This window comes from Podarcis liolepis, assembly GCF_965112155.1.
Source record: "Podarcis liolepis genome assembly, chromosome: 16".
NCBI classification, from domain to species: Eukaryota; Metazoa; Chordata; class Lepidosauria; order Squamata; family Lacertidae; genus Podarcis; species Podarcis liolepis.
In genome coordinates this window covers 17990438-18004912 of record NC_139567.1, presented here as the reverse complement: position 1 = coordinate 18004912, position 14475 = coordinate 17990438, and the positions used below count along the sequence as shown (strand labels likewise).

The window sequence follows — 14475 nt, the reverse complement described above, 5'->3', positions numbered from 1 at the left end:
AGCTAGTAAGGATATCACAAGATATTGGAATCAGGAAGGCTTCATTTTTTAAGAATGGAAAATCACAACAATCCTTGGTTACATAACAGGAATGCAGAGGTGGAGCCAGAACTCCAAAAAGAAACTCCAAAAACCTCTCAGCAGAGCATTTCCAAGGATCGTGCAAATGGCTTTCACCGAGAAAGACTTCTATGCTGGACATTTCAATCCAAAAGACTATTTGGACACCTATTACACCTTCAGTTCTGCAAAAGAACACGAGAATGGCTTTCTGATTTTCTATCTGAAAAATCTCCACCAGGCATTCATTTTAGGTAAGTGCTGGTGTATTTCATGGGTTCCAGAGCAGTCGCCACACTGGGCTGAATGGAAAGAGACCCCTGAAAGGGGTATGAATGATCCATTTGATTATGTCCACAGTTGCCAGCCTCTAAGGTGGCCCATGGTGGGAGAGACCTTTAATACCAGTTGGATCTATAGCAGTGGTAGCTTTCCAGCTCCCGTTAGCCCCGGCCAGCATGCGTCAGTGCTCAGGGGAATGATAGGAGTTGTGGTTCAGCAACATTTAGAGCGCTGCAAGTCGAAATGAGCAAACCTGTCATTTGTTGTTTCTCATTCTTCCAGCCTTAAGTTCCGTTCCCCACATTTCCATTTTCCAGTCTGTAGGGGGAATAATGACATCTGCACAGAAATGCATCAGCATTTTAGTACTGATTTAACTGCATAATTCTGTGTGCAATTTTTGCATAATACACAGATTTTTTGCAAAGCAGTCTTCCCTAATACAGTGCATTTCAAAAAAAATATTGTTTTAGCTAAGATATAAACTTGTATGCACATTTTACCCTGCTATATGTATTTCTGAGCCCATTCCTTGAACTACACTGCAAAATTCAGAGATGTGTGAATTTTGAAAGCTACCTGTGCGTCAATTCATATATTGTTTCGAAAACAGCAGATTAGGCAGGTTTGCCTATCAATGCAAATAGAATTGAATTTCTCCCTTCCCCCATTAGCACAGGTTAGCCACCCTTGATCTATAGTGATTCAGCAGCAATTTTGAAACACCGTGAAAAACTTTCCCTGCTGAAATTCACATATAACATTGCTGACTAAATGTGAAATGACCAGGCCAGGCTGTTGTTGTCCAAGAATCATGGCTGATATTAGAACATATGTGTTATTGGGTTGATGCCATGCAGATGACATAAAAGGGGACACCCTGATTGATATCGGAAGTGGACCGACCATCTACCAGTTCCTCTCGGCTTGTGAGTCCTTTCGAGAAATCGTCGCCACAGATTATTGTGAACAGAACTGGGAGGAGATGCAACGATGGCTAAGGAAGGAGCCAGGAGCTTTCGACTGGAGCCCGGTGGTAAAATATGTGTGCGAGCTGGAGGGTAACAGGTATGGAGAATTTGATGGGTTGCTTCCAACATAGATAAAAACATAATAAAACATTAAACATTTCAAAAACTTCCCAATACAAGACTGCCTTCAGAAGTCTTCTAAAGGTTATACAGTTACTTATCTCCTTGGCTCAGGGGTTGCATAACTCCATACCCTCCAACATTTCTCCAAAGAAAATAGGGACATCCTAAGGAAAAGCGGGACATTCTGGGATCAAATCTATAACTGGGATGGCTTCTGTAAATCTGGGACTGTCCCTGGAAGTTAGGGACACTTGGGGGGTCCGGCATTGTGGGGCGCGGGAATCTTTTCACATTCATCTTGCATTCTCCCTTAGGGAAAAGTGGGAAGAGAAGGAAGAGAAGGTCCGAAGAGCCATCAAGCAGATACTGAAATGTGATGTGACCCAGCCAAGCCCATTGGGCCCTGTGTCTCTGCCTCCCGCAGACTGCTTGCTGTCCTCCTTGTGCCTGGAAGGGGCCTGCAAAGACCTGCCCACCTTCCGCTCTGCTCTCAAGAACATCAGTTCCCTTGTCAAACCAGGGGGGCACCTCGTCTTATGCTCCATCCTAGAAGAAACCTACTACAAGGTGGGCCAGCGGCCCTTCTCCTGCCTCTACTTGGAGCGGGCATCTGTGGAGGAAGCCCTCAAGGGGGCAGGCTTTGCTGTCAAGTGGCTCAAGGAGACCAAGATCAACTTGCCGCTCTCTGTGACGGACGCGAAGGCGGTCTGCGTTGCAGTGGCCCAGAAAGGAAGTAAAGAGCACTGAAAGAAAAGCAGGGCAAAGCAGGAAATATTTTGTGGTGGAATTTGTAAAAAAGTATTCGTTATTTCTTTAGAACTTTTAGTTATGCGACAACAGCAGCTAAAATATTATATGCACAGAAATGGAAAGAAGAGAATGTTCCAGCGAAGGAGGAGTGGCTTTTAAATTTAATGGACTATGCAGAAATGGCAATGCTGACAGCGAAATTAAGAGATCAAGATGATGAACTTTTTATAGAAGAATGGAAGCCTTTCATGGACTATTTAGAAAAAGATTACACTCAAATGAAATTGCGGGCAGGATTTGAGATTAAATAAATTATAGTATATGCTTTGATAGTGTAGCAGGAACCCCCCCACCCCAATCATTCTGTTTGTACAAACTTCACACACACACACACTCACACATTACATATGCCACATTTCTGTTATAAATTCATAGAAAAATCAACCATACATCAGATTTGCACTGTTCCATTTTTATTTTACTCCATATGACAAGGACTATCAAAGGGGGGTGGCTTGGTTCTGGTCAGCCATAATCCCTTCACCATCCCAGCACATCCACAGGAGCCCTGCCCAGTTGCTATGCCAACCCTGATGATCCCAGACAGAAGACAATCAAAATCACAAAGAACTTGCATATGGGAGTGGATTCAGCATGGACTGAAACAAAGGACAATGATCAAATCTTCCCTCTGGGGGCAGGAAACTGCAAACTCCCCTTTGTCTCCTGGAGGTGACTCATGGGGAGGGGGAAGGCCAGATGACAGGACACTCAGGTTACCACCACAACTCCTCCCTCAACCCCTCCTTTCTGTAATGTATGCATGATGTCAACCCCTTCTGTAATATATGCATGATGTTTCTGGGGGTGGGCTTGACCTAGAGGATGGGAATTTCAAAAGTTTTTATAAGGTCTTGCACACCATCTTTCTGGGTCTTTCCTCTCTCCTGCAAGTGAGGGGAACACCCTGTTGCAACAGTTCAATAAAGGCCAAGCCTACAGGCTGCTGTTTTGCTCCAAGTTATCCTGGTTGGTGTCTTTGTTTTTGTCCAAGGAGCCCTCAGATTTTTCCGGTAACAATAGAGAGTCTACATGTCAAGAGTTGTAAAAAAGTTAAAACAGAGTGTGAAAAGACCTTGTTGGGATAATCTGTTTACTCAGATTGTAAGTGTCAAGAATGTTTGCACAGAAAGAACTCAGCTTTGAGTTTGCCTGGCAGCCAGTAGGCACCCTATTCTTCCTGCTGAATCAGGCATCTAATTCTGATCATGCAGACATTTTTTTCCTCCAAGAACCTGAATTAGTCTTCATCCACACTTCCACTTTTCCCACCACTTCTCTCTCCCCCCCCCCAAAAAAGTTGCTGTTTACTGCTGAATTAGATCATTGCTTCTCCTGCAGATTAGCGTTTGTTCTGATTCAGTAGTAAACAGCAAGGAATGTGGCAAGGCAAGTGGAAAACCTCTTAGAGCACAGGCTTAGAAAACGACAGAATAAGTGGAAATGTGGACAAGCCCTGTGTAATTTATAGGCCTGTAGATTCCATTTTGCATGCCCTCCAACATTTCTCCGATGAAAATAGGGACGTCCAATTGCATATTGAGAATTTTACTATTTATACCCCATACATCTTATTGGGTTGACCCAGGCACTCTGGGCAGCTACCAACATATATAAAAACATAATAAAACATTAAACATTTTTTTAAAAAAACTTCCCTATACAGAGGTACCTCGGGTTGTGGATGGGATCCATTCCAGAGGTCTGGTCAGATCCCGAGGTTTCTGCAACCTGAGGACCGCTTCCGCGCATGTGCGCACAGCAAAACCCGGTAAAATACTTCTGGGTTTGCCGCACACACATCCCGAAGTTTACGTAACCAGAGGGTTACGTAAATGGAGGTACGACTGTACAGAATTGCCTTCAGATGGCTGAGTGGTCAGATAACTCCATACTCTCCAACATTTCTCCAATGAAAATAGGGACATCCTAAGGAAAAGTGGGACATTCCGGGATGAAATCAGAAACTAGGACAAATTCTCTAAATCAGGGACATCTCTGGAAAATAGGGATAGTTGGAGGGTCTGATTTTGTGGGTTCCCCAGCAGCAGCTGCTGTTCTGTTTCACCAAGTAAAGTCACATCAAATATCACAATGGTGTGTTTATTGAAGAAATCCATCACAAGTTAAGCTATATCTAGAACTATACCAGCTGTGAGCTGCTTCCAAAGGAAAACAGACCTACATAAATGCTGCACCCTGGAATTGCCACACAGCTCAAAGAAGCAGGGCCAGTATAACATTAGGCAAATAAGTTAATTATTTCCAGGTATTGTGATCCCAAAGTTTAAGTGTTTTTACACAAAGGGACGTTGGGATTTTCTCTCTCCATTTCCAAGATAATAATTGTTTGCAACAGATAATTTCTCAGACATAGGGGAGAAAAGGTTAGCTTACGAAAGATGTCCCAGAGGTAAACCTAGAAGATATTTAAAAGGTATTTGCTTGTTTGCTTGGTTTTTAGAGGGGCAGGAAAGACCGGATAGGCTGGAATTCTGGTGACTTCATTAAAAAAGAAGAAGAAGAAGAAGAAGAAACCCCTAATGACCCTAGATAGCATAATAGGAACGCAAAGGAGGAGTCAGTAAACAAAACTCCCTATAAACACTCCAAAAACCGAGCAGGTTTCCAAGGATCGTGGAAATGGCTTTCACCGAGAAAGACTTCTATGCTGCACATTTCAGTCCAAAAGACTATTTGGACACCTATTACACCTTCAGCTCTGGAAAAGAAGATGAGAATGGCTTTTTGATTTTCTATCTGAAAAATCTCCACCAGGCATTCATTTTAGGTAAGTGTTGGTGTATTTCATGGGTTCCAGAGCTGTCGCCACACTGGGTTGCCTGGAAAGAGATCCCCAAAAGGGACATGAATGATCCATTTGATTATGTCCACAGTTGCCAGCCTTTAAGGTGGCCTGTGGTGGGAGAGACCTTTAATACCAGTTGGATCTATAGCAGTGGTAGCTTTCCAGCTCCCGTTAGCCCTGGTCAGCATGTGTCAGTGCTCAGGGGAATGATAGGAGTTGTGGTTCAGCAACATTTAGAGGGCTGCAGGTTGGAATGGGCAAGCCTGTCATCTGTTGTTTCTCATTCTTCCAGCCTTAAGTCCAGTTCCCCACATTTCCATTTTCCAGTCTGTAGAGGGAATAATGTCATCTGCACAGAAATGCATCAGCATTTTAGTACTGATTTAACTGCATAATTCTGTGTGCAATTTTGGCATAATACACAGATTTTTTGCAAAGCAGTCTTTGCTAATACAATGCATTTCAAAAAAATATTGTTTTAGCTAAGATATAAACTTTTATGCACATTTTACCCTGCTATATGTATTTCTGAGCCCATTCCTTGAACTACACTGCAAAATTCAGAGATGTGTGAATTTTGAAAGCTACCTGTGCGTCAAATCATATATTGTTTTGAAAAGAGCAGAGTAGGCAGGTTTGCCTATCAATGCAAATAGAATTGAATTTCTCCCTCCCCCCATTAGCACAGGTTAGCCACCCTTGATCTATAGGGTTCAGCAGCAATTTTGAAACACCGTGAAAAAATTCCCCTGCTGATATTCACATATAATGTTTTTGACGAAATGTGAAATGACCAGGCCAAGCTGTTGTTGTCTAAGCATCATGGCTGACATTGGAACATATGTGTTATTGGGTTGATGCCATGCAGATGACATAAAAGGGGACACCCTGATTGATATTGGAAGTGGACCGACCATCTACCAGTTCCTCTCAGCTTGTGAGTCCTTTCGAGAAATCGTCGCCACAGATTATTGTGAACAGAACTGGGAGGAGATGCAACGATGGCTAAGGAAGGAGCCAGGAGCTTTCGACTGGAGCCCGGTGGTAAAATATGTGTGCGAGCTGGAGGGTAACAGGTATGGAGAATTTGATGGGTTGCTTCCAACATAGATAAAAACATAATAAAACATTAAACATTTCAAAAACTTCCCAATACAAGACTGCCTTCAGAAGTCTTCTAAAGGTTATACAGTTACTTATCTCCTTGGCTCAGGGGTTGCATAACTCCATACCCTCCAAAATTTCTCCAAAGAAATTAGGGACATCCTAAGGAAAAGCGGGACATTCTGGGATCAAATCTATAACTGGGATGGCTTCTGTAAATCTGGGACTGTCCCTGGAAGTTAGGTAGACTTGGGGGGTCTGGCATTGTGGGGCGGGGGAATCTTTTCACATTCATCTTGCATTCTCCCTTAGGGAAAAGTGGGAAGAGAAGGAAGAGAAGGTCCGAAGAGCCATCAAGCAGATACTGAAATGTGATGTGACCCAGCCAAGCCCATTGGGCCCTGTGTCTCTGCCTCCCGCAGACTGCTTGCTGTCCTCCTTGTGCCTGGAATCGGCCTGCAAAGACCTGCCCACCTTCCGCTCTGCTCTCAAGAACATCAGTTCCCTTGTCAAACCAGGGGGGCACCTCATCTTATGCTCCATCCTAGAAGAAACCTACTACAAGGTGGGCCAGCGGCCCTTCTCCTGCCTCTACTTGGAGCGGGCATCTGTGGAGGAAGCCCTCAAGGGGGCAGGCTTTGCTGTCAAGTGGCTCAAGGAGACCAAGATCAACTTGCCGCTCTCTGTGACGGACGCGAAGGCGGTCTGCGTTGCAGTGGCCCAGAAATGCCAGAATTGAAGTAAAGAGCACTGAAAGAAAAGCAGGGCAAAGCAGGAAATATTTTGTGGTGGAATTTGCAAAAAATATTAGTTTTTTCTTTAGAAATTTTATGTATGTGACAACAGCACATTTAATGGACTATGCAGAAATGGCAATGCTGACAGCGAAATTAAGAGATCAAGAGGATGAACTTTTTATAGAAGAATGGAAGCCTTTCATGGACTATTTAGAAAAAGATTACACTCAAATGAAATTACGGGCAGGATTTGAGATTAAATAAATTATAGTATATGCTTTGATAGAGACTCTACATGTCAAGAGTTGTAAAAAAGTTAAAACAGAGTGTGAAAAGACCTTGTTGGGAGAATCTGTTTACTCAGATTGTAAGTGTCAAGAATGTTTGCACAGAAAGAACTCAGCTTTGAGTTTGCCTGGCAGCCAGTAGGCACCCTATTCTTCCTGCTGAATCAGGCATCTAATTCTGACCATGCAGACATTTTTCTCCTCCAAGAACATGAATTAGGGTTCATCCACACTTCCACTTTTCCTGCCTCCCCCCCCCCCCAGGAAAAGTTGCTGTTTACTGCTGAATTGGATCATTGCTTCTCCTTCAGATTGGCCTTTGTAGTAGTAAACAGCAAAGAAAGTGGCAAGGCAAGTGGAAAACCTCTTAGAGCACATGCTTAGAAAACCACAGAGTACAGTGGTGCCCCGCAAGACGAAAAACTCGCTAGACAAAAGGGTTTTGCGGTTTTTGAGGTGCTTCGCAAGACGAAAACGTCTTGCAAGTTTGTTTCCTTTTTCTTAACACCGTTAATACAGTTGCGACTTGACTTCAAGGAGCAACTCATAGAATGCGGTGTGGTAGCCTTTTTTGAGGTTTTTGGTGATTTTTGAAGCTTTTCCAAAACTTTTCTGACACCGTGCTTCGCAAGATGAAAAATGCGCTAGACGAAAAAACTCGCGGAACGAATTAATTTCGTCTTGCAAGGCACCACTGTAAGTGGAAATGTGGACAAGCCCAAATTTCTACACATGTGTAAAACTAAGGTGAGGAAATGCCTCTGTATAGACCTGTGCAATTTATAGGCCTGTGGACTCCATTTTGCACACCCTCCAACATTTTTCTGATGAAAATAGGGAGGTCCAATTGCATAATGAGAATGTTACTATTTATACCCCATACATCTTACTGGGTTGACCCAGCCACTCTGGGCAGCTACCAACATATATAGAAAAATAATAAACATTAAACATTTTTTAAAAAACTTCCCTATACAGTGGTACCTCCGGTTGTGGACGGGATCCGTTCCAGAGGTCCGGTCAGATCCCGAGGTTTCTGCAACCTGAGGACCGCTTCTGCGCATGTGCAAACAGCAAAACCCGGTAAAATACTTCTGGGTTTGCCGCACACGCATCCCGAAGTTTACGTAACCACCAGAGGGTTACGTAAATGGAGGTATGACTGTACAGAATTTCCTTCAGATGGCTGAGTGGTCAGATAACTCCATACTCTCCAACATTTCTCCAATGAAAATAGGGACATCCAACATTTTTTTTAAAAGATATTTATTAGACATTTTCAAACAATAGAAAGTTACAAAATTATGGATAAAAAAACAAAAAAATAACAAAACTAAAAGACAAAAACAATACAAAAAAATACATAAACCAAGCACATAAAAGGTAAAGAAGAAAGTTTAAAAAAGAAGAAAAATAATCAATATTTTCATGTCTTATATTTCATTTACTTGTTTCCTGACCTCCTCACACACCCCTCTTCTGTATTCCAGTTCAGAAAGTTAGTTCAGCAAATCCTTACCCTCTATCATTTATCTTTACTTATTGTCTTAACCTATTATAACTATATATTTCCAGCCATTATCAATCCGCATTTACATATTCTTATTCATCTTTTTACCAATACCGCTGAATTTCAATCCAACATCCCTTCAACATTCATTAATTTTACAGTATTTCTGCAAATAGTCTTTAAACTTCTTCCAGTCTTCTTCCACCACTTCTTCTCCCTGATCTCGGATTCTGCCGGTCATTTCTGCCAGTTCCATGTAATCCATCACCTTCATCTGCCATTCTTCCAGTGTGGGCAAATCTTGTGTCTTCCAATACTTTGTGATCAATATTCTTGCTGCTGTTGTTGCATACATAAAAAAAGTTCTGTCCTTCTTTGGCACCAATTGGCCGACTATGCCCAAGAGGAAGGCCTCTGGTTTCTTCAGGAAGGTATATTTAAATACCTTTTTCATTTCATTATAGATCATTTCCCAGAAAGCCTTAATCTTTTGGGCACGTCCACCAAAGGTGAAAGAATGTACCTTCAGTCTCTTTACATTTCCAACATTTATAATCAGGCAAATGATAAATTTTTGCAAGCTTGACTGGGGTCATGTACCACCTATAAATCATTTTCACAATATTCTCTCTTAGGGCATTACATGCAGTGAATTTTATACCGGTGGTCCACAACTGTTCCCAGTCAAGATGGCTGAGTGGTCAGATAAATCCATACTCTCCAACATTTCTCCAATGAAAATAGGGACATCCTAAGGAAAAGTGGGACATTCCGGGATGAAATCAGAAACTAGGACAAATTCTCTAAATCAGGGACATCTCTGGAAAATAGGGATAGTTGGAGGGTCTGATTTTGTGGAGTCCCCAGCAGCAGCTGCTGTTCTGTTTCACCAAGTAAAGTCACATCAAATATCACAATGGTGTGTTTATTGAAGAAATCCATCACAAGTTAAGCTATATCTAGAACTATACCTGCTGTGAGCTGCTTCCGAAGGAAAACAGAACTACATAAATGATGCACCCTGGAATTGCCACACAGCTCAAAGAAGCAGGGCCAGTATAACATTAGGCAAATAAGTTAATTATTTCCAGGTATTGTGATCCCAAAGTTTAAGTGTTTTTACACAAAGGGACGTTGGGATTTTCTCTCTCCGTTTCCAAGATAATAATTGTTTGCAACAGATAATTTCTCAGACATAGGGGAGAAAAGGTTAGCTTACGAAAGATGTCCCAGAGGTAAACCTAGAAGATATTTAAAAGGTATTTGCTTGTTTGCTTGGATTTTAGAGGGGCAGGAAAGACCGGATAGGCTGGAATTCTGGTGACCATTAAAGAAGAAGAAGAAGAAGAAGAAGAAGAAAAACCCCCTAATGACCCTAGATAGCATAATAGGAATGCAAAGGAGGAGTCAGTAAACAAAACTCCCTATAAACACTCCAAAAACCGAGCAGGTTTCCAAGGATCGTGCAAATGGCTTTCACCGACAAAGACTTCTATGCTGCACATTTCAATCCAAAAGAATATTTGGACACCTTTTACAACTTCAGCTCTGGAAAAGAAAACAAGCATGCCTTTTTGTTTTTCTTTCTGAAAAATCTCCACCAGGCATTCACTTTAGGTAAGTGCTGGTGTATTTCATGGGCTCCAGAGCTGTCACAAAACTGGGTTGCCTGGAAAGAGATTCCCTGAAAGGGATATGAATGATCCATTTGATTATGTCCACAGTTGCCAGCCTCTAAGGTGGCCCATGGTGGGAGAGACCTTTAATACCAGTTGGATCTATAGCGGTGGTAGCTTTCCAGCTCCCATTAGCCCTGGCCAGCATGTGTCAATGCTCAGGGGAATGATAGGAGTTGTGGTTCAGCAACATTTAGAGCGCTGCAAGTCAAAATGAGCAAACCTGTCATTTGTTGTTTCTCATTCTTCCAGCCTTAAGTTCCGTTCCCCACATTTCCACATTCCAATTTGCAGGGGGAATAATTAAGTTCATATGAAAATGCATTAGCATTTTAGTGCAAACGTCTCCTAACAGACAGAATTCTGTGTGCAATTTTTGCATAATACATGGATTTTTGCAAAGCAGTTTTCCCTGATACCTTTCAAATATTGTTTCATAAAGACATGAACTTTTATGCACACTTTACCCTGCTATGTCTATTTTTGTACTCATGTCTTGACTGTAGATCTACACTGCAAAATTTAGAGATGTGTGAATTTTGAAAGCTACCTGTGCATCACTTCATATATTGTTTTGAAAAGAGGTTAGGCAGGTTTGCCTACCAATACAAATAGAATTGATTTTCTGTCTTCCCCCATTAGCACAGGTTAGCCACCCTTGATCTATAGTGATTCAGCAACAGTTTTGAAACACTGTGAAAGCTTTCCCTTCTAATATTCACATATAAAGTTGTTGACTAAATGTGAAATGACCAAGCGAGGCTGTTGTTATCCAAGAATCATGGCTGAAATCTGAACAAATGGGTTAACGGGTTAATTCCATGCAGATGACATAAAAGGGGACACCCTGATTGATATTGGAAGTGGACCGACCATCTACCAGTTCCTCTCGGCTTGTGAGTCCTTCCGAGAAATTGTCGCCACAGATTATTGCGATCAGAACAGGGAGGAGATGCAACGATGGCTAAGGAAGGAGCCAGGAGCTTTCGACTGGAGCCCGGTGGTGAAATATGTGTGCGAGCTGGAGGGTAACAGGTATGGAGAATTTTCTGGCATGGGACATTGAAGGTGGAATTTTAAGACTCCTCGGCACTCAGATACCCTCTGGAAGGAAGGTTGGTACAGCAATCACAGGTTTTTGTAGACCGCAAATGAAACAAGCAGCAATCAGGCACTGTAGTTTAGTTTCCCCAGTTGGTTTATGTGAGCACAGCAGCACAGCACCTTTACTGATCCGACATCTAATAGGAAAATAACATCTGCAAAGCTGAAAAGCACATACAGAGTAAATTGCACCTTGCTTGTAACTTGTAGGCCACTGGCTCACCCTTTGAGATCCATGGCAACCAGGAATTATTCACACATTCAGCTGAGGATGTGGAGAGATCCTGAGATGTGCCTGGCTGGAATTAGGAACATCTGAGGACAGGGGTTGGGCATTGTGGGGGGCAAGGATCTTGTCATGTTCATCTTTCATTCTTCCCCAGGGAAAAGTGGGAAGAAAAGGAAGAAAAGGTCCGAAGAGCCATTAAGCAGGTACTGAAATGCGACGTGACCCAGGCCAGCCCATTGGGCCCTGTGGCTCTGCCTCCAGCGGACTGCTTGCTGTCCTCCTTATGCCTGGAAGCGGCCTGCAAAGACCTGCCCACCTACCACTCTGCTCTGAAGAACATCAGCTCCCTTGTCAAACCAGGGGGGCACCTCATCTTAGGCTCGGTCCTAAAAGAAACCTACTACAAGGTGGGCCAGCAGCCCTTCTCCTGCTTCTACTTGGAGTGGGCATCTGTGGAGGAAGCCCTCAAGGAGGCAGGCTTTGCTGTCAAGTGGCTCAAGGAGACCAAGATCGATTTGCCACTATCTGAGACAGACGCAAAGGCATTCGGCACTGTGGTGGCCCAAAAACGCCAGAGCTGAAGGGAAGACCACTGAAAGAATAACAGGGTGAAGCAGGAGGGGGTTTGGGGGGGGGTATATTTTGTTCTGGAGATTAGTTATTTCTGTAGAAAGTCTATGTATGTGATAACAGCATCTAGAATATTACAGGCACAGAAATGGAAAGAAGAGAAGGTTCCACTGAAGGAGGAGTGACTTTTAAAATTAATGGGCTATGCAGAAATTAGATTTGCCATACATCCAGAATTTCCCAGACATATCTGGAATACTGCAGTCAGAAATAGTGCCTGGGAAGAAATTGGAGAAATGTCTGGGAAAATCAGGACGTATGGCTGCCCATGTCGGCAGTGCGCTTTTTGCTGATTTCCCTTAAAAATAGCTCAGAAATGGCCAATTTTTTTTTTTGAAATATGGCAACCCTAGCAGGATTGGCAATGCCGAAAGGGAAATTAAGAGATCAAAATGATGAACTTTTTATAGAAGAATGGAAGCCTTTCATGGATTATTTAGGGGGGAAAATATTACAGTCAAATGAAATTGTGGGCAGGAATCAAGATAAAATCAGCAGAATAAAAATGACAAATAATTGTAATAGAGAAACCTTTTGTAATAGATAACGATATAACGCAATAGAAAAGGTTTGAGTAAAAACACTGAGGAGCTGAGAGAGGGAAGTCAGCTTATGAAATAATGTAATTATTTGATTTGAAGGTTATTGTAAAAATGTTTGAAAAAATTAATAAAAGAATTGTATGTTAAAAGAAGGAAAAGAAAGCCACCCGGCCCAGCATAGGAATTAGAAGCCACATATGTCCTACCTCAGGCTTACAAGCCAAAGCAGGGGTGGAGATCCTGTGGCTCCCCATTCAGATTTTGTTGGACTACAGTTCCCATCAGGCCCATCAAGCATGACCAAAGGTCAGGGCTTGTGGGAGTTGTAGTCCAACACCATCTAGAACAGTGGTAGCCAAAATTTTGGAACCAATGGGCACATATCAATGGGAGTGCTGGGGGTACTAGTCACAAAATGGTTACCATGTGGGAGTGTGGCATAGCAAAAAATTTAGAGCCGACAACTTTATGCTTACAGTGGGAAGTTAGCTATGTTGTGCCAGTCCTGATTGTGGAGATCACACAACAATTATCTCCCTCTCTCTCCCTCCTCACCCACACATTGATGTCATTGCTGTCCAACAATAACAGTACCAGGAGAAATATACATGCTGGCCACATCAAACTCATTTCACAGAAATTCCCTAGAAGGTACCTGCACATTTAGCCCCATAACTTTCTTTCAAGAAAAGAAAGCTCAGAAGTTGGGTCACCTTTCCTGGGGTACCAATGAAAGCCTTTACAGATGCCATGGCACCCATGGGTGCTAGGCTGGTGACCCAGGGTTTAGAGAACCCCAGGGTTCCCTGACCTAAAGTGGTCAAATCAATGAAATCAATGTTCATAAGTACCCAGGGTGTCCACACAGCATCTTTTGCACCGGGCCCCAAACTTGAAAAAGTTTTTTTGTTTTGTTTTTTAAGCCAAACTTGGCTTACCAATAGCTGGGCCTGCTGCAAAACTTTGTGTCTGTTGTTGGGACTCCTACCCACTGACCTCCACTCATTCAGAGGCCTAAACCTGTATCTGTTAAGTTGTGGGTGAACATATCAGACGACACAGCGATTCTTCAAACAGCTCTTGTTTATTCACAGGCCAGAACAGAACTGAGCTGAAGGGTTCAGCCAACCTGCTTATATAGAGCTCAACTACAAAACAACAGTAACAACATTCTGTAACTATTCAACCACTGAACGTCACTTTCAATTCCTTATTTGCATATGTGGACCTGAGTGAAAACTATCTACAGTATCCCCCTGCTGGCCCAGGGTGAGAACTTCAGTACATAACAGTATCTACACTTAAAAAATTAGCACAGGGAAAGGTGTGTCATTTAAATGCCCTGCAATGCCCCTGGCAGGGAGTGAAAGGCACTCTGCACATCCACAGAGGTACTCTCTTCTTCCTTGACCTCTGTGCATCAGGGCTCAAGGCTGACGCTGAAGACAGATCAAGGAGCTGAGCTGCAACGAGGACGTGTCGCACAGGGAAAGCCCTGCCTGGCTGTTGTCAGGAGATGATGTCCTCACTTTGCCCATCTTTGCACTCGGGAGGACAGAAGTGGTGGCTCCTCCTTGGTGAAGAAGAGCTGAGCTAAGCAA

The 14475-nt window shown here is 42.9% G+C and overlaps 2 protein-coding genes and 2 long non-coding RNA genes across 4 annotated transcripts; 3 read left to right on the top strand and 1 right to left on the bottom strand.

Moving 5' to 3' along the window:
• Positions 1-2506, top strand: LOC310696047 (nicotinamide N-methyltransferase-like). Its single transcript, XM_083481190.1, has 3 exons — positions 1-314; positions 1203-1410; positions 1751-2506. The coding sequence occupies exons 1-3, from the start codon at positions 92-94 to the stop codon at positions 2181-2183; spliced, it is 864 nt and encodes a 287-aa protein (XP_083337316.1). The 5' UTR covers positions 1-91; the 3' UTR covers positions 2184-2506.
• Positions 2507-3271: 765 nt separating this feature from the next.
• On the top strand, positions 3272-13064 carry LOC310696134 (uncharacterized protein). The gene is made up of 6 exons (XM_083481258.1): positions 3272-5037; positions 5924-6131; positions 6472-6895; positions 10130-10310; positions 11197-11404; positions 11857-13064. Exons 1-6 carry the CDS (start codon positions 4890-4892, stop codon positions 12281-12283), a joined length of 1596 nt encoding a protein of 531 aa, XP_083337384.1. The 5' UTR covers positions 3272-4889; the 3' UTR covers positions 12284-13064.
• LOC310696093 lies at positions 7007-8422 on the bottom strand. Its single transcript, XR_014520413.1, has 2 exons — positions 8002-8422; positions 7007-7187 (listed from the first exon to the last, which is right to left on the bottom strand). It is a non-coding gene; the product is annotated as an uncharacterized lncRNA (long non-coding RNA).
• On the top strand, positions 7187-8148 carry LOC310696100. Its single transcript, XR_014520424.1, has 2 exons — positions 7187-7583; positions 7885-8148. It is a non-coding gene; the product is annotated as an uncharacterized lncRNA (long non-coding RNA).
• Positions 13065-14475: the final 1411 nt, after the last annotated feature.

What these genes read in the sequence shown, in the direction of transcription:
- LOC310696047 (XM_083481190.1), top strand. Translation starts at nt 92, where the DNA reads ATGCAGAGGTGGAGCCAGAACTCCAAAAAGAAACTCCAAAAACCTCTC. An exon ending in CCACCAGGCATTCATTTTAG is followed by an intron (nt 315 to 1,202) that starts GTAAGTGCTGGT and finishes GATGCCATGCAG; the next exon opens with ATGACATAAAAGGGGACACC. An exon ending in TGCGAGCTGGAGGGTAACAG is followed by an intron (nt 1,411 to 1,750) that starts GTATGGAGAATT and finishes ATTCTCCCTTAG; the next exon opens with GGAAAAGTGGGAAGAGAAGG.
- LOC310696134 (XM_083481258.1), top strand. Translation starts at nt 4,890, where the DNA reads ATGGCTTTCACCGAGAAAGACTTCTATGCTGCACATTTCAGTCCAAAA. An exon ending in TGCGAGCTGGAGGGTAACAG is followed by an intron (nt 6,132 to 6,471) that starts GTATGGAGAATT and finishes ATTCTCCCTTAG; the next exon opens with GGAAAAGTGGGAAGAGAAGG. An exon ending in TGGCCCAGAAATGCCAGAAT is followed by an intron (nt 6,896 to 10,129) that starts TGAAGTAAAGAG and finishes CTATAAACACTC; the next exon opens with CAAAAACCGAGCAGGTTTCC.